This window comes from Protopterus annectens, chromosome 2.part0 (assembly GCF_019279795.1).
Source record: "Protopterus annectens isolate FY-2018-M chromosome 2.part0, PAN1.0, whole genome shotgun sequence".
NCBI lineage: Eukaryota > Metazoa > Chordata > Ceratodontiformes > Protopteridae > Protopterus > Protopterus annectens.
Genome location: NC_056728.1, coordinates 1,677,467,439 through 1,677,486,662, shown reverse-complemented (window position 1 = coordinate 1,677,486,662; position 19,224 = coordinate 1,677,467,439). Strand labels below are relative to the sequence as shown.

General features: G+C 39.2%; 1 protein-coding gene across 1 annotated transcript in view; it reads left to right on the top strand.

Moving 5' to 3' along the window:
* FHAD1 (forkhead associated phosphopeptide binding domain 1) overlaps positions 1-19,224 on the top strand; it is a gene marked incomplete at its 5' end in the record, with an annotated part of 2,130,934 nt that overhangs the window by 913,768 nt on the left and 1,197,942 nt on the right. Inside the window, 2 exons of the mRNA XM_044060429.1 lie at positions 927-1,004; positions 17,570-17,647. Coding sequence (XP_043916364.1) covers positions 927-1,004; positions 17,570-17,647 — 156 coding nt within the window. The remainder of the gene's footprint in view (positions 1-926; positions 1,005-17,569; positions 17,648-19,224) is intronic.

Genomic DNA, 19,224 nt, shown 5'->3' with positions numbered 1-19,224 from the left:
CACCTATGGACCAAATTCGGAGCACACCTCTTGCCAGGGCATGCTGCAAGGTTACATGCTGAGCTATGAGGCTGCATTCCTTTCTGTCCTTTGGAAGATGTAATGAGAGTTTAGATATGTGCTTCAGCTGAGCATATCAGAAGGGGAATTCCCAGTAGTTACAGACTACATAGGATCTTCTCACAAGCCGGTAGATTTGATGACTATATACCTGTCAGGTATCTAAGCTGGAAATTTAGCTCCATCTATGTATCTAACTACCTTAGAATGTTGCATATAGCTCTGATGCAAAGATTTCATGTGTTGAGTATGATTTTTTTTTAATTTTCTGTTATAGTTTCTTTTGAGAATAGGGTAGTGATGTTAAATAATGCAGGGTTTATAGATAGACTGTGATAGTTAATGCCAAGGGCAAACAGATGTGATATGCACATTACCTTATGCTAGGAGTATAAATATGCTGCTGAAAGAAGAAGAAGACAGGCTACTGACCAATGAAGAAGCTGAGTGAAAAATCCAGTACTTATAGTGCTGCAAGAGCTAATTACTTAAATGCCTGTTTTGGTGGTATGTTTTGCAACTGTGCCTTACATATAGATTTTCAAATGTCTAGATGTTTTATTTTTTTTTTCTGTACCTGGTTTTGTCTTGCTTGTCAGTCTCTCCTTCCTTTGTTGCTGTTTTTGGAGATATGCCTTTATTAACATTCTCATTTTGGCTTATTGACGACAGGAGGAGGGCATGGAGGAAAAATTCAACGCATTGCTAAAGATATTAAAACCTTTTAGCAGGTGTTCAGAGTTTGACTAATTAGTAACTTATTACTAATGATTTGCTATTTAGCAGAGTATTAGCAGAGTATCTAGGAAAACACCATTTTCTATTTGTTTCATTAATGCACTGTTTAATGCTTTTTTTTAATTCAGTTTAAAGAGGACACTGAGAAACAGTTGCAGGAAGAGATTCAAAGGCTGCAAGCAGAATCTGAGAAACAGAACAAAAAGGTAGAAAGATCCATTATGTTGTTCTTCTTAGCAGATGTAACTCTGTCATTAAGTCCTATGCTAGATTTCTTCTACAGGCTACATCCACAACATTCCATTATGGTGATCATACAAAAGCAGTCGGGCGGTCATGCTTCTCTATGTGGGGAGCTGTGTAGGTAAAAATACTTGGATACACATAGCTGGACATTTGATTCTATTCATTTGGTGTGTTGCACGTGTAGCTACATTCCCTGATGCTGAACCATTGTGCATACCAGTTTTATGCCATATCTGATAATGAAGTGGATTTATCTGCCTTTTAACTGCTGGAAACAGAAGTGCAGGGTGTTTCAGTCACCAGCTATAAATCTCCTCCCCACACCAAATGTTTTAATTGGGTGATCTGTTTATCTCTCATCTAGTACTGAATAATAAGTGCACCTTTTCTTTTTCAACTCTTACCACACTACACATACCTAATTCCTTAGCTCTCAGCCCATTTGGCTTTAGAGTCCAAGAGAAAAGTTGGAATAAAAAACAACAAATTATGCATTACTCCCCCGACCATTTGCAAAAGTATCATATCTTTTTATGTATTCTTTCACCTTTGTTTTATGGTGCTTGTTTTGAGTCAAGATAGAAAGGGCAGTTGTGTCTAACTTTTTCATTTTTTAGTCTAATCTGGTTCATTTGACATTTGTTTTAATCATTGTCCTTCAACTGATGTTTTCTAATTGCATTGATTTATCTTACCATTTTTAATCTTGTCCCAAACAATGCAGTGAAGATTTAAGTTCTTACAAGGTCCATTTACTAGTCCTGAAGTTACACCCCCACAATTGTAGGGACAAAAATAAGCATAATATAACAAAGGTGAAAAAATATGTGAAGAATCCTGACACTGGAGACAACTGCCCCTTTAGTTAAAGCATAATTTGTAATTTTCTTTTTCATTTTTTGTTCCAGTTTTTCACTTAGACATTAAAGACAAAGGAGCAGATTGCTAAAGGATTAGGTACCATTCGTAGCTGAAATTAAAAGTTTAACATCTAGTATTAATTGTAGTTTTCATAAGTGTCCTTACTGTAGTTTACCATGCATGTGCAAAAGTCAGTACCAGAAGTAATGGAATTAGTGCAATAAGTTCATATTAGATACATTTACCTACCTCTGTGCCAAAGAGAGATAAAACACTGACTGACATCCAGATGACCTGGCATTGATTAGTGATCGGGGATTGGAGGAGGAGTCTGTAGAGGTTGGGAGTGAGTGGCCAACACTCTCATCCATCCAGGGAAGAGGGAGACAGCCTGGCCCACTGCATAACTGACACCCATTGCTAGTGGATGCTGTATCATGCAGCAGCAACATCCAAGACATGCCACCCACTAAGCTGTATATCTGCTCACAGCAGGCATAATTTGACACATATATAGAAGTTTACATGGGTTAGCGAGGTTGTACTGTTGGGTTCCACATATGTAATGCTTCTATAATGAGCAAGTGATAATATGTTAAAGTAAAATCTTGATAACTACCTGCATTAGAGCTTACCATAACCAGGTGTCTCCTGCTGGAAATGAATGGATCAGATATGCAACTAGAGGTCTTGTGGTCTGCAAGCATCTGGGAGAAAAAAACAGTCATTGCAATAAATACATTCTAAACTGTAGAAATACCACATACTTTTTAAAATTTGGGCTTAAAATATTAATTCTTTATGAATTATTTCGGAAATGTACTAGATAAATTTGTACCAGTTCTCATTATTTTTTCAAACTGAGTTACATTTGGTGGGTTGCATCTTGGGTATCACAAGTTATTTCTCTAACAAATGTGGATCAAGTGTAATTAAGAGGCTTTTTTGTTATAAGTTGGTAGCTAGTTTCTTGATAAATCGGACGTATATTATAAGAATCACTGCTGTAAGATCCCTCATATGACATAGGGAACTTCCAAACATTGGACCTATCTCAGTTTGGATTCATCAAGCTTTGAATTACTCAGCCTGGTGGATTTTTAAAAAGATCATTAAAGCCATTCGGAATTAGTAGTTTACAGGGCCCAATGCACCTGATGCCCTCCCTTCTATATCGGGAAAGCTAGCAACAGTCTTAAAACCAGAATTGCTAGACACCTTACAGACATCTGCTACAGCAACAGCAATGCAATAGCTAGACACAACTGAGATTAACCCAGACACAAGACATTCCAATTTCATATTTTACATCACATACCAAAAGAAGAACTACAAGGATAATTAAATGACAGGCTGGAAAAACAGGGATTAGAATGGCAGATCAGACTAGAAGCATGTAAAACACTAGGACTTAACACTCCGATTTCCATCACCAGTTGTCAGTTTTAGGAGACTCCATCACCACACTTACTGTTGACAGCTGAACTCTCCTGTTTTAATCTGACTTTACTTTGGTGGAGATTTATACAATTATTTATTATTAATTTTTAATTATTAATTGGTAATTAGTTATTGTACTTCTGTGCACAAAAAGTTTTCTTTCAAATTAAAAGGTTTTACCTGAGAGGCAGATCTGAAGAAACATGAATGAAAGCGCTGCAGACAAGCTATATTTATTAATTTTTAACATACAGAGACATTTTTAAGTGGGGTTATTTCCTTATTATTTAAATTCTCATATGTATTTTAAAAAAATTATTGTGATTTAGCTGATAATCTGCTGTAGGATCATAGGAGGTTACTATGCTAATGACCATAGGGATCTTACAAGCCTAGCCAACTTTTACCCTTATTTCCACAATCAGCACCAAAAAGAACCATATTTAGCTTATATATACATATATATATATATATATATATATATATATATATATATATATATATAGTCACACATGACCCAAATTATGAAGTCCTCACTGGTGTTTGTTATAAGACCCATAGCAGACTAGCATTTACATTTTTTACCCAGTCAGATTTAACTTCCTGGTTTCCTGCATACAGCTTCTCTATCCAGTCACACAGACCATGGATAGTGTAGTATGTGTTTTAAACAAGTTAGCCTACATAGTTGATTGGATGGTTAACACCTAATGGTACACATTTATTTTTCTATAAAAAACACCTAATGCATGGACCCTTATTACTATATCTTCATAGGAGCATTTATAAGTCTCACAGCACACCATTTTTTCAAAGTTCTCTCATTCAGGTTTTGCTACTGAATTTCCTGGCTGCAAACTTCATTCAATCACACAGAAGCTGGAAGCAAGATAACCACTGGAATGTTAAAACCACCTTTATTCTAATATATATTCTAAGAGATATTAAGTTTGAACCACTCACAATTATATGTTTACATTTCTATAGAATTAAATAGAATGTTGTTTTTTTCTTTGTTTTTGAAATATGTATAAACACAAGATTTATTTCTAGTTTCCTTATTTAAGCACAACACTTATCTGCTGATTTACAAGCAATCCTCGGGTTAAGGATAAGATCTGTTTTTTAGTCTGCCCTTAAGTCAAATTTTTATGTAAGTTGAAACACAAATATAATACTGTATACTGCAGCTATGCTTCCTTACTTCCTATGAACTATGCTTCCTTACTTCCTACCAACAAAACTGGTTTAAGACATTTTGTTATTGAATGCAGTGTTCATGAGGACTTTTTGACACACTTACATACCTCTCAACTGTACAGATTTTCACAGAACGTCCAGATTTTTGCCTCATATTTTTGATCCATTTTTCATAAAATTGAGGTTGTTTAGCAAAAGTAGTGGCAAATAAAGACTGATATTAGAAAATAATGGCATACATTTCAGTTTCAGAATTTATACCCTTCAGAAAAGTCATGCTAATGCAAAACTTGTTATTCTATCAACTTTCTAAGTTTGTGAGAGCAATATTTATTAAAACTGTCCCTATTTTTGGGCATTTGTACAACTTTTATTTATGGCTTTGTACAGATTTCTTACTCTATGAGCTTTAAAGGTATCAAACACACACACACACACACACACACACACACACACACACACACACACACAGTCTTAACACTACTTTACCTATTCCATAACTAACCCCCTCCCCTTATGCAACCACCCACCTCTTAACTGCTGCCAGTGGATTGATCCCTTGCTCTCACTCTTCACTATGTCTCTCATACACACCATCACTTCCTTATTTATACCTGCATTCACTCATATATCGTTCTCACGCTCCTGATCTCTCATACACACAGTCACTTCCTCATTCATACCTGCATTCACTGACATATCGCTTTCACTCTCCTGATCTCTCTCACACACAGTCACTTCCTCATTCATACCTGCATTCACTCACACACATCGCTTTCACTCTCCTGATCTCTCTCACACACAGTCACTTCCTCATTCATACCTGCATTCACTCACACACATCGCTTTCACTCTCCTGATCTCTCTCACACACAGTCACTTCCTCATTCATACCTGCATTCACTGACATATCGCTTTCACTCTCCTGATCTCTCTCACACACAGTCACTTCCTCATTCATACCTGCATTCACTCACACACATCGCTTTCACTCTCCTGATCTCTCTCACACACAGTCACTTCCTCATTCATACCTGCATTCACTCACACACATCGCTTTCACTCTCCTGATCTCTCTCACACACAGTCACTTCCTCATTCATACCTGCATTCACTCACACACATCGCTTTCACTCTCCTGATCTCTCTCACACACAGTCACTTCCTCATTCATACCTGCATTCACTCACACACATCGCTTTCACTCTCCTGATCTCTCTCACACACAGTCACTTCCTCATTCATACCTGCATTCACTCACACACATCGCTTTCACTCTCCTGATCTCTCTCACACACAGTCACTTCCTCATTCATACCTGCATTCACTCACACACATCGCTTTCACTCTCCTGATCTCTCTCACACACAGTCACTTCCTCATTCATACCTGCATTCACTCACACACATCGCTTTCACTCTCAATTTCTCTTTCTCTGTCTGTCTTTATCTGTCTCTCTCTCTCAGACACACACACACACACACACACACACACACACACACACACAAATACAGATTTGGTCAGCTGTAATAATTTTTTTTTTTTTTACGTTATTTCTGAAATTGCAGCAGCCCTTTCGTGTCTATGGGTTGTCCGCATGTCGGATGTCCATAACCTGGGGACTGCCTGTAAATAAGCTTCACCCAATAAATATTTCTTGTTTTGATTCCAAGAAGTGAAGCTATTTTTAATTACAACAAGAAGATTTGTTGTTTAGGTATGAAGACTGTAAAGCTGTTTTTATTCGCAAAGCTGAAGAACTTTTGATCGCAGCAAGATTTTTTACTACTGTTTGCAGTTTAATTTACAAATATTTATTTCTTACTAGTATTGCTTAGTGTTTTAGCTTAGCTTGAATAGCTCAAAAGGCTATTATTTCATATTTTTTCAAGTTTTAATAGACCTAGAACTTTCCTGCTGTCAAAGGTACTGTGCATTGGCTAGTTTTGTAATGCAGACTCTAATAGCAAATCATAGTAGTTAATTGCATTGTTAGAAAGTTCCCTTTTCTGCTGCAGCACTTTTCATAATGTTGTATTTTTTTGCAGTCTAATTTACAGAGCTTTAATCTAAGAAGCCATTAAAGGCTGAAAATATCTTTCATATAAAACTGCTTTCTGTGATTATCTAATTGCAGCTTTACTGGAATGTATAGCACGTACATTTTTTTTTGTTTTCCTCTGTATCACATGGGATTGCAGTTCAGGTTCTCAGACAATTATATTTGCATTTTGGGTCATTGGTGGAACTGCAAAAGAGGTGCTCCATCTAAGCTGGCAAAATTCTTTCTCCTGACTATTAGGAATCATAGAGGCATTCAGGGATGTCGCAGGAGAGTGTAAGATGAAACAAAACCTTGGACAATCATAGAAAATTTTTTGTTGAGATCAGAGGCAAGTCCAAGAATTTTGGAATTGTGTACTAGCTATCAATATATTAGCCCCCACCTCTCCAAGGTAATTAATCCCACCCCCCCAATCTCAGCAGATGGGGAATTAAGCAAAAGGTCTAATTAGCTAACCAGGTATTCTGATAAAAAAAGCCATTTACTAAAATGTATAACCATGAATCATGACATATACTGAGATATAAGCTTTGAGTTTGAATGAATGTTCTTAAGGAAACATGCTTTGAATTCTGCTGGACTGCTATTCATTGTAGAAGTGATCTTGCAGTTTTGTATGCATGTATTCGAATAGATCCCATGCACATTTGCTGATGTATAGTTCGGTCACTTCATTTACCGTCTCATTTAAATGCACATATCCTACAATGATTTTCATTTGATTATTTGGGCTATACATGCTTTCAGATAGTACGTCTTTTCTGTTTACCTGCAACCAAGCACAATGTTCCTGTTTGCTTACTGTTTAAATTATTATAGATTAATCTAATAGATTCTGTACTGCACTGCATGTGTTGCACTATTCTGCTCCTTTACTTTCTTTGCTATTTAGTCCTTCTCTGCATTTTCCTTTACTTCCCTTTAATTCCTTAGTTTTTTCTTTCCACTTGAAGTTGTTGGCCATATACTGGCAGACATCATGCTGTACTGTGTCTTTTTACTTTCGCTATAGTTGGACATAATGCTGTCCACCACCAGCCATGCTACTTGTTTTTCATTGTCTCTCTTCTGCATAGTTTTGAATTCTTTGTTATTTCTCTTCAGAGCTGTGCTCCCCCCCTTCTTTTTCTGTTGTAATTCTGCTGCTTTGGATTTGCATTTAGTCTCTCCCCATTTTGTGCTTACTTTGCTTTTGCAACTTCTGCTGTCTAGGTAAGCAGCAGTACACAGCATTTTCAGCTAGTTTTGTGCTAATATGTTGCCTTATATAACTTCATCACAGTAGGCAGTGACAGAGCAGGTAACAGAGGACTCTTATTTTTTGTCTTTTTACTTATTTATCATATTCTAGTTGTCCTGTTCACATCAGCTTGCCTAGACCCAGCATCCAAGAAGTAGCTGAGCTTTGTTGCCTTCCTATGTATCTCTTTTACCTGATGAGTAACTTGACTGCAGCAGTGTAAGCATACATAATAAAGCAGCATAGAGTGTAGATTACAATTTGTAACTATCTTCTGCAATGGGCAGAAAAATATTTTTCTCTTTATATCCTGTAATTCAGCTGCTATACAGTTGCTGCCTGCTTTTTATGCATTTCATGCCATAAATGTGTTGAAGAGTTTTATATGGGGACTTTACAGTTTGCCTTCTCAAGGCATCATTTCAAATATTTTGTGACGCTGTCTTCTACTATGACAAGAAACAGAATATTAGATTTTAAAAATTGCATTTCATTTGGAATGTACCTCACAAGCCATCTGCTGCAGCTGGAAAGGCCACAGAAGTACCTCACAAAGAGGATTACTGGCCTCAAACAAATGCCCTACACTGACTGCCTCAAAAAACTCCAGTTTTACTCCGTAGCATATCGCCTACTCCGAGGTGATCTCTGCCTAACATATAAGGCTATGTCAAACCCAGAGCTGTTGGACATGCTACACCTAAAGAAATCCCAATCCCTCCAAGCTACACGCTCTAGGGACCTAAACCTTGTCACCACAATAAACAGAACATGCTGGAGGGATAGCTTCCTGTCCCAAAGACTTCCTATACTCTGGAACAAGCTACCCATTTATGTCAAGCAAAGTTCTTCATTAGCACTCTTCAAGAAAAATCTTGATGAGTGGATGGGAAATAGGAAATACACCCCATGAATCACTTCTGTGTCTGCTGGACAGTGGCACAGGAAAATAACTTTCTTGGGTGACGTAAGCCATGGAACCTTGCTGGCTAGGCTTACGTAGGCCCTTGGGCCGATAGCCTAGTACCTACCTATGAACTTTTCACCAATTAAGCATTTATGGCTTATGCAGTATTTTTGTTATTCATTTGTTAAAACTGGTGGTTACATTTTGTTCATGGCAAAGATGCAGCTTGAACTTAAAATTAGTATGCTAAATTTATAGGTTCATAGGTAGGTACTAGGCTATCGGCCCTAGGGCCTATACAAGCCCAGCCAAAAAGGTACCCTGGCTTTTGCCACCCAAGAAAATTATTTTCCTGTGCCACTGTCGAGCCGAGCCACAAAAGAGATCCCCAGGGTGAATTTTCTATTTCCCATCCAATCATCAAGATTGTTCTTGAAGAGTGCTAATGAGGAGCTTTGTTTGATATAGATAGGTAGTTTATTACAGAGTATGGGAAGTCTCTGGGACAGGAATCTATCCCTCCGGCATGTTCTGTTTATTATTGTGACAAGGTTTAGGTCCCTAGCTTGGAGGGATTGGGATTTCGTTAAGTGGAGCATGTCCAACAGCTCTGGGTTTGACAGAGCTTTGTATGTTAGGCAGAGATCACCTCTGAGTTGGCGATATGCGACAGAGTAAAGCTGGAGTTTTTTAGACAGTCTGCGTAGGGCATCTATTTGAGGCCGGTAATCCTCTTTGTGAGGTATTTCTGCGGCCTTTCCAGTTGTTGTAGATGTCTTGTGAGGTACATACCAAAAGGGGCATTGTACTCTATAATGGGTCTAATGAGTGATGAGTAACGGGGAACAATGACCTCTTTTTTCTGGATAAGAAACCTTTTGTGATGAGATGTGCCACGTAGAAGGATTTCCTGACTACTGTGGCGATGTGATTATCAAAGGAGAGACTACTATCCACCTGTGTCCCAAGGTCTCTTATCACACTTTCGGTGTTAAGTATACTACCGCCTATGTTGTAGTTCATGGTTAGAGAGTTTTTACCAAAGGGGATGACAATGCACTTTTTGGCATTGAGCTTGAGGTCATGGCTTTGACACCAGGCATCTGTCTCAGTGAGGCCCTTTTGTAGATGTCCACATCGTTAGGAGTTTCGATTATGGCTCCTAGTTTGCAGTCATCTGTGAACTTCATTAGCCAAAGACCTTCTGTGTTAGCCTGTACTTCAGAGAAGTAGATACCAAACAGGAGATGACCCAGGTCTGAACTCTGTGGTACTCCACTTATCACTGGTCTGAAGTTGGATTTGGAGTCTGCTACTTTCACAGTGTGGGTTCTGTCAGTGAGCCAGTTGGCAACCCATCTTGTGACATAGGGATTTATACCTAGTTTAGTGAGTTTATCTATAATTCCAGAGTGGGTGATGGTGTCGAAAGCCTTGGCAAGATCTAGATAGGCTGTGTGAACCACCTTACCCTCGTCTACGGCTTTGGTGACTGCTTCAAAGAAGTCTATCAGTTTTATGAGACATGATCTTCCTTTTACAAACCTGAACTGGGTGGGGTCCAGAGTTTGAAGATTACCAATGTCTTTGTTTATAAGTTCCATGATGATACATTCCATGGCCTTGCAGACCAGGCTCGTCAGGCTAATAGGACGGTAGTTCCCGGGGTCCATGGTGGCTACCCCCTTGTGGAGTGGGATAACCGTCACTGTGCACCATTCAGCGGGCACAAAGCCTGAGGTGAGGCTATGATTCAACATGGTACTTAGGTGGGGTGTCAGTTCATTCTGTAGTTCATGTAGAACACAGCCTGGGATGTTGTCTGGTCCCATGGATGCTGTGTTCTTGGCTTTGGAGAGTGTGGTTTGTACCTGTGCAGCCATGATTACAGGAACTTTGCATTCTTCTGGTATACAGATGGGCTCTTTAGGGGGTGAGAGGGGGGTAAAGTTAGCACTGAACCTATCTGCCAGGATGTTGGCAATATCATTTGGGTCTGTATATTTAGTGCCATTGTGCTGTAACTCAGAGCAGATCTGAGTGTTGCCATTGAGATTCTTGACATAGCTATAGAATGCTTTGTGGTTGTCTTTAGAATCAGTGGTGATTTTGTTTTCATAACTAGCTTTGGAGAATTTTATCAGGGATCACAGCTTCTTACTGAGGCTGACCAGGGAACTCCTCCACTCATGTGATTTTACTCTCTTTTGCAACAATTTGTACAGTTTGTTTATGGCAGGCGACCACCAGATTGGCTTCCTTTTTTGGAGGATAGCGTCTTGGTTCTGTTTGGGATAGCATGAGCCATGCACTTGTGTAAGTGCTTATAAAGTGCAGTCATGTAGGATTCACTAGTCATAACTGTATTGTCCATCTGCATGGGAGTCATGAAGTTCACCACTTCTGTCTTAAGAAGCATGAAGTTGGCTTTGGAGAAATTTTTTACCATGGTTCCCTTAATGGGGGTTCGGGGCAGGATGTGGATATCTAGGGAGATTAGTTTATGGTCGGATCGGACCAAGGAGGCATTGACTTCAGGTATGGAACACCGGTCACTCATGTTGGTAATGACTAGATCTAGGATATTATTGCCCCTGGTGGGGGTGTGGATAAGTTGATCCTGGGCATTGGAGTTTATGAATTCCAGAAAGTGTTGAGCGAAGGAGTTGGTACGAGTAGTTTTTCCAGTTAATGGTGGGGTAGTTGAAATTGCCCATTATTAGGGTGTTTGGTTGAACCCTAATATTTTCCAGTACATCAAGAAAAGAGGAGTGGGAATCCTGGTGCATGATGGGGGATCTGTAGCAAGCTGCAATTTGGATTGCAGTTTTGCCCAGAGTTAGATGCACTTGGATAATCTCGGATTCATTATGCTGAGCAACTAGCCTGGAGGTGTGGATATCCTTAATGAATATGGGCACACCTCCGCCTTTAGTGTTCCTGTCCAGGTTACATGGCCAAAAGGTGTGGTATGAGTTATAGCCTGGTAGTGCAGTGGTGCTCTCTGGAGCCTTGAACCAGGACTCAGTCACTGCACAGATATCAATGTTCTCCATTTTAAGGAGTGCCTCGAGTGAGTGCATTTTGAGATTTAGACTTCTAGCATTGAGTAGCATCACCCTCAGTTTTTGCTTGCCTGTTCCTGTTACAGTGGTGAATTTGTCATTTGAACCTTGCCTAAAAAAGGCACTATAGGGGCGGCAAAAACCTTAGCCAGTATCCAGAATCCCAGGGGTGACAGGTGCAGGCCATCTCTGGCAAAGCATCATGGTCTGTTGACCATGTCATCCCAGGCAGACAGATACTGGATCCCTTTAGAAGGACACCAGAAGCTTAGCCAATTGTTGAAGTCAGCCATTTTGTCCTTGTACTGCAGTATCATTCTGGGTGATGGCAGAATGCTACTCAGGGCTAGGGTCATACCTGCCTGGGCTACAAGATCGGAGAGATCTTCCATGTCTCTTTTCATGTAGTCCAGGGAGGTACATCTCAGGTCATTCTGACCAGCATGGACAATGACAGAGTCATATCTGTACTTGTGGAGTGACCTGAGTGCGTGGGTTATGTGGCGGATCCTGGCAACTGACAGGCAGCTGACAGTAATCTTCTCCTTGTTTAGCCTGGTGAGTGGGACATCAGTGGGCCTAACTATGCAGTCACCTATGACTAGTTTGTTGGGTATGTTGTTTTGCCTTATTAGCTGTGGTTGAGTGGCACACTGAGTCTGCGGGCTATGTGTCATTTGGGTTGTGTTGGGGGGTGAAGGTTGCTTACATTTCTGATTTGGAGGTCTCTCTTGCTTGAGCAGATTATTACTGAGAGACTCTGTGAATGTTTTTGTGTTTCTATGTGTGGATTTTGGTGGTGTAGATTTAGTGAGACTATGTGATGAGTGTGGTGTGATGCAAGTGTTTACCTTTTCCTCTTGACTGACTACACAAACTAATTCTGACTCCATCAGACGTCTCAGTTAATGAGCTAGTGTTCCCTCTATTTGGTGGTGCTGCTATTGTCCTGGAATTCAAGTCATTTATTAAAGCAGCAGGATAAGTTAAGTAGCTGGGCTTTCTTTCAAATTATGACACCTCTACATTGGTAACAAGGATTAACAAAATAAAGAGTTTCAGTATTTACATCGTCTTATGGGGAAGAAATAAAAGAATGAAAAATGGAAACTGTAGGAACTTTGAGTGAATTAGATATGAAAATTCAGTCCTGAAAGGAAAGGGAGACTGTAAAATACCGGCACATTTTTATTAAAACTGGAATCAGAATTAGAATTGCATTCTGTCTATTTATGAAGCTGAATTCTATTGATTGAGATTGGAGAACAGTCCATCATACCTACAGCACTATCACCAGCAGGACTTAGTCTGGCAAGGGAAACATTCTCAGTCTGTCTTCCACTCCATGCTACCCACCTGCACCTCCCTCAAGATCTCTTTTGATGTGTGTATACATGAACTGATGTTAGAAATGGCCAAAGCCTACTTCTTCAAATTTCAGTTTTTTTAAGCAGTGATTTACTGTAATTATCTATAACTAAATTTTATATTTCTTCCCTCTGTGCTATCTTTACATTCCATATTTTCTCTCAAAAATAAATAAATAAATAACTGTATAGCATTCAGCTGTTTCACTTTCTCTATTTTTGCCTTGTACCATTTGACTGTCATGGTTAAAAATTTTTTCTTTGAATGTTTGCTATTGTCATACTACTGTGCAGTTGTATTATTTGTGTCATTGTTTCATAAGTTTAAAATACACCATCAAGAGTTGAGAGAACCCCTTGAGTTTTCCTGCATTAATTGAGCCCACAGGCATGGTTTATATGCTGAATGAAGCAATTTTGACATTTGCTTGATGTTTGCTGTGAATTGTTCTCACTCTTGACCAAGATTTGACTCTTGTGCAAGGCCCTGCACAGGCCTATCAGGACCATGTTCTGCTTCTTCCACGCACTAGTCCAAACTGCCAGGCCATTTTGTTAAGCACATATCACTCATCTTCCATTTGTGTGCTGCCAGATATTTCTGGTGAAGCAAGGCCACCCCTGCTGGAGCTAGGGCTAGTGGAGAGCCGATCCGTATTTTATCATCTTCAAGGGAAAGGAGATTGTAAAGATCCTGAGACCCTTTTGACAGATCTTCTGTTCCTACAACTCCTCCTCAGATGACCCTCTCCCCATTTATGATGAATTTACATGTTATGGAGTCCACCATGAGCCTAATTATTGTTCCTATTATTTTCATCAGAAATTTTTAAACCAGTATGTGGTGAAGGAGAAAGAATAATTTGGGTATTTCATCCATGAAACCTGATTATAATGGTGGCATGTTGCTACAGTGACATTCTGATCACATCTCAGGGTAGATTCTTGCATGAATTCTTCTGTCTTACAAAAGTCCTAGAAATTAAAACAACCTTTTCCCCTTGCTATGTGATAAGGTAATGAAAGCTTTAGATATGAGAGGCTAACGGTTATTCTCCTCTGCCACTTTGGGAATTTATTTCTTTAACAATGTACCTTGTCTGCCAAAGTTTCTGTCATCTCCTGCAGACTAGGTACTGGTAAATCAAGCAGACCTCTGTGAATCTGTGATTGAGGCAAAACTAGAAAATACCTTTATGACAGCTTCTATAGTCATCTTGTATTTATTCTGCTGCACTTCTGACTACACAAATATTATGACTGTCACAGCAGGCTCAGAAATGTTCTTGCATCAGCTGGCATTGCTCCCATTACCCTCCTTCAAGGAGGACCTTAGGCAGTCCATTCTTGATACCTCCTCCTGTGGAGAGATTCAACCCATGTAAGCCTTATAAGACCTGGTAGAAAATGAAACAAGCACTGGCTAGTGTTGATGGTTTCTACAATGGCATCCTGTATTATACCACTTCTCCTTCTAAGTCTACCCACTATCCCAAGAAAAAGAAGCCCCACAAGGGATGAAGAGAGCTCCCAAGTGTTACTCAGTGTTGCTATCCCTGCCTTCATTTACAGAGAGAGGCATCTAGAAGAATTACTCCAACAAGGCAACATAAACAGTATTGTTAGATTCCAGTTCTTAAAATCTATCCCATTGAAAAGCCATCACTTGTCCTTGTTGGTTTTGGTGTGGTCCTGGATGGACACATCATAAAAACATCAGGTCCTGCTTCAATACGAGCTCTGCCCTGAGCTCTTGGAACAAGCTGAAACTTTACTGTTAAAATGGGATGTAGAGTCTATTCCTCTCTCAGGGGCAAACAAAGTTCTTACATTGACTTTTTGGTGTTTCAGAAGCGATAAATGACATCTTCCCTATCTAACACCATAGAAATGTCCAGTGTATACATGCAGTATGCCATAACTTGGATAGTAGCTCTTTGGCGGCTCATGACCTGCTGCAGTATGGTGCCTGCATGGTAGTCTTACCTTCTGGCAGCTCATTTTTTGAGGGATCACATACAAGCATTCTTCATTTCACATTAAATTGGCAGCACTTTCAGTACAATGTGTTCTTCTTGTCTGTCCACTGTACACACAGTGTTTACCACAGTGCTAGCCACTGTGATAGGGGCTTTGCAGAACAAGATATTAATTTGCTCTCTTAACTGAATGAACGAAGAACTCCTGAAGGCTATAGTGGGTTTGCTGTTAGTGTGAGATCCCTGCCACCATGATTGGTGGATGGCTCTCAACATTTTCATTTTGAGGCATACCTTGCTGCAGCACAACCTGTCACAGGTCATCATGATGATGAATAACTTTGGAGAATGCATTTTGTCTACCATTCTGCTAAATGTTGAGGGGGTGGGTAGGGGCTGTAAATGTTTACCACCCATGACAATAAAGTCCTGTATACTTTTTTACATATCATTTTGATTCCAGAGATCATGCAAAATTCAAAGAATTATGTTAAGGCTCATCAGTAATATCTATGCCTTACAGCTCCAGTATGTGGTATTCAGTCACTATCTATGTGGAAGTTTGCATACTTTTCCTTTGTTTTCATGGGATTTGTCTGCTTGCTCTATTTTCCTACTTACCATGTGCAGGTGTGTGTGTGTGCATGTGCGCATGTGTGCATGTATGAGTATGTGTGTATGCACACATCTATACAGGAACATTATTGAATCAGTGTTAAGCTCTTTTAAGATACACCAAAAATATATACCATGAGTGCAGAACTGAACTAAACCATTGAACGTATTGAAATCAAATAAATCCTTCTTTCTGCACAGAGGAAGTTCTCTGAATCCTGACACCACTCCATCTTTATATATATATACTAATTCCAAGACTGTACAGTAGTAGAGAAAATATGAAAACCCCTTGATTCTACTGCTGTATGATGTCCACAAGTGTTGCTGCTTGCCAAGATGACATCTAATATCTTTGTGCTAGGGAACAGGCCAATTCATTACTCTATAGTGTCTCCATATACTACTTGGTGCACTCTCCACATTCAGAGAGAGAAAGAGAGACAGAAAAGTAAACCTTTCTTTGGTGTACATCATTAACTCAGGATTTATTCGACAAGCGTAAATAAGCTCAGATCCAGCAATTTGTCTCCTTTACATAAGATGAATATACAAATGTATCCCAGAGGCTACCCTGTCTCTGGAGGAGGCTCCCCATCCATGTGAAGCTGAGTTCCTCCCTAACCCAATTCAAGTGCAACTTGGACAATTGGATGGGGAATAGGAAATTCATCCGTGGTTTGGCACCTATGTCTCTAATGGACTCAGGCAACCTGAAAATGGTTCATCTCTCAAGCCCTTGCTTGTAAATGTTTCATCTCCCAAGCCCCTGCTTACAGTTATGAAGGGTACGAGAACTTGTCAGATATTTGGAATGCATGGCTAGGCTTAAAAAGGCCTTGTGGTCATTAGCCTAGTAAACACCTATGAACCAAATTCGGAGCACACCTCTTGCCAGGGCATGCTGCAAGGTTACATGCTGAGCTATGAGGCTGCATTCCTCTCTGTCCTTTGGAAGATGTAATGAGAGTTTAGATATGTGCTTCAGCTGAGCATATCAGAAGGGGAATTCCCAGTAGTTACAGACTACATAGGATCTTCTCACAAGCCGGTAGATTTGATGACTATATACCTGTCCGGTATCTAAGCTGCAAATTTAGCTCCATCTATGTATCTAACTAACTTAGAATTTTGCATATAGCTCTGATGCAAAGATTTCATGTGTTGAGTATGATTTTTTTTTAATTTGCTGTTATAGTTTCTTTTGAGAATAGGGTAGTGATGTTAAATAATGCAGGGTTTATAGATAGACTGTGATAGTTAATGCCAAGGGCAAACAGATGTGATATGCACATTACCTTATGCTAGGAGTATAAATGTGCTGCTGAAAGAAGAAGAAGACAGGCTACTGATCAATGAAGAAGCTGAGTGAAAAATCCAGTACTTATAGTGCTGCAAGAGCTAATAACTTAAATGTCTGTTTTGGTGGTATGTTTTACAACTGTGCCTTACATATAGATTTTCAAATGTCTAGATGTTTTATTTTTTTTTTCTGTACCTGGTTTTGTCTTGCTTGTCAGTCTCTCCTTCCTTTGTTGCTGTTTTTGGAGATACACTTTTATTAACATTCTCATTTTGGCTTATTGATGACAGGAGGAGGGCATGGAGGAATCATTCAACGCATTGCTAAAGATATTATCACCTTTTAGCAGGCGTTCAGAGTTTGACTAATTAGTAACTTATTACTAATGATCTGCTATTTAGCAGAGTATTAACAGAGTATCTATGAAAACACCATTTTCTATTTGTTTCATTAATGCACTGTTTAATGCTTTTTTTAATTCAGTTTAAAGAGGACACTGAGAAACAGTTGCAGGAAGAGATTCAAAGGCTGCAAGCAGAATCTGAGGAACAGAACAAAAAGGTAGAAAGATCCATTATGTTGTTCTTCTTAGCAGATGTAACTCTGTCATTAAGTCCTATGCTAGATTTCTTCTACAGGCTACATTCCCAACATTCCATTATGGTGATCATACAAAAGCAGTCGGGCAGTCATGCTTCTCTATGTGGGGAGCTGTGTAGGTAAAAATACTTGGATACACATAGCTGGACATTTGATTCTATTCATTTTGTGTGTTGCACGTGTAGCTGCTTTCCCTGATGCTGAACCATTGTGCATACCAGTTTTATGCCATATCTGATAATGAAGTGGATTTATCTGCCTTTCAACTGCTGAAAACAGAAGTGCAGGGTGTTTCATTCACCAGCTATAAATCTGCTCCTCACACCAAATGTTTTACTTGGGTGATATGTTTATCTCTCATCTAGTACTGAATAATAAGTGCACCTTTTCTTTTTCAACTCTTACCACTACATGTACCTAATTCCTTAGCTCACAGCTAACATCCTATCTGTGAGCCAGTTGGCAATCCAGTGGGTGACATGAGGGTTTATTCCCAGTTTATTTAGTTTTTCTACTATGCCTGCACGGGAAACTGTGTTGAAAGCTTTGGCCAGGCCAAAAGATTTATTTTTATTGTTTGAAGAACCTTGAATTTTTATTTTCTATTGATCTTCGGATTGAAGTTTCACTTTTATTTTATTATTTACGTGTTTTCTCTATTTATAATTAAGCCTGTGAAATTTAACACAAAAAAGTTATTTTCTAACTGTTTTGACTACTGAAAGCAACTTTCGTTCTGGGACTACTTGGTTTTCACAAATTTAGGACTATTGGTATCTCGCTTCCAATAGACTTTTACCTTAGTTCCTCTTATTAGGGGTGATACATACTTATTGTCCATAGGATGGGTAATGCCAATCTGTAACCAAATGGTATAGGTTATTTCAGTACAAAAAGGGAAATTGGCTAGGCTTAAAATGGCCCACAAGGATAGCTAGCCTAGTACTTGCCTATGAACCTATAGACTGGCAGTCTGCTGAAAGCTAACAGTATTCATCAGCCAGCTTCTATAACAGACAGAACTCATTGCACAAGCACATATCTAAACTTGTGAAAAATATTGTTTTCTTAAGCTATGGTTGTTTAACATTTATTTATTTTATTTTACATTTGTTAACTGGGATAGTCCGACTGGACACAGGTCCATTTTCAGCAGAGGCCCGGGGAGAAAAGCTCCACATGTGGATAGTTACATAAGAGTTAAGCAGTAGCAGTTTTATACAGTCACATATAGATGCCAGTACAGAATTATAGGATTATATGCATACTTGGAATACATACATAATTAAACTTAACATTGTAGTTTTCTTGTTCGTAATATATTACATAATATATACAATATATTCAAAAGTGTGCATTATACATGCTTATTTTAGTTCTTTTTCTACTGCGCAAACTGAGTGGTCCCTGTAATGTTCATCATTCACACTGCGTCAGGGGTATATGGATTCTTTGCCAGCAGAAACCTATGCTGGCAGCTTTCCAGAACTCAGTATCTCCTCCTGTTACTCTCTGTGACAGGGTATTAGCTAAGCCTC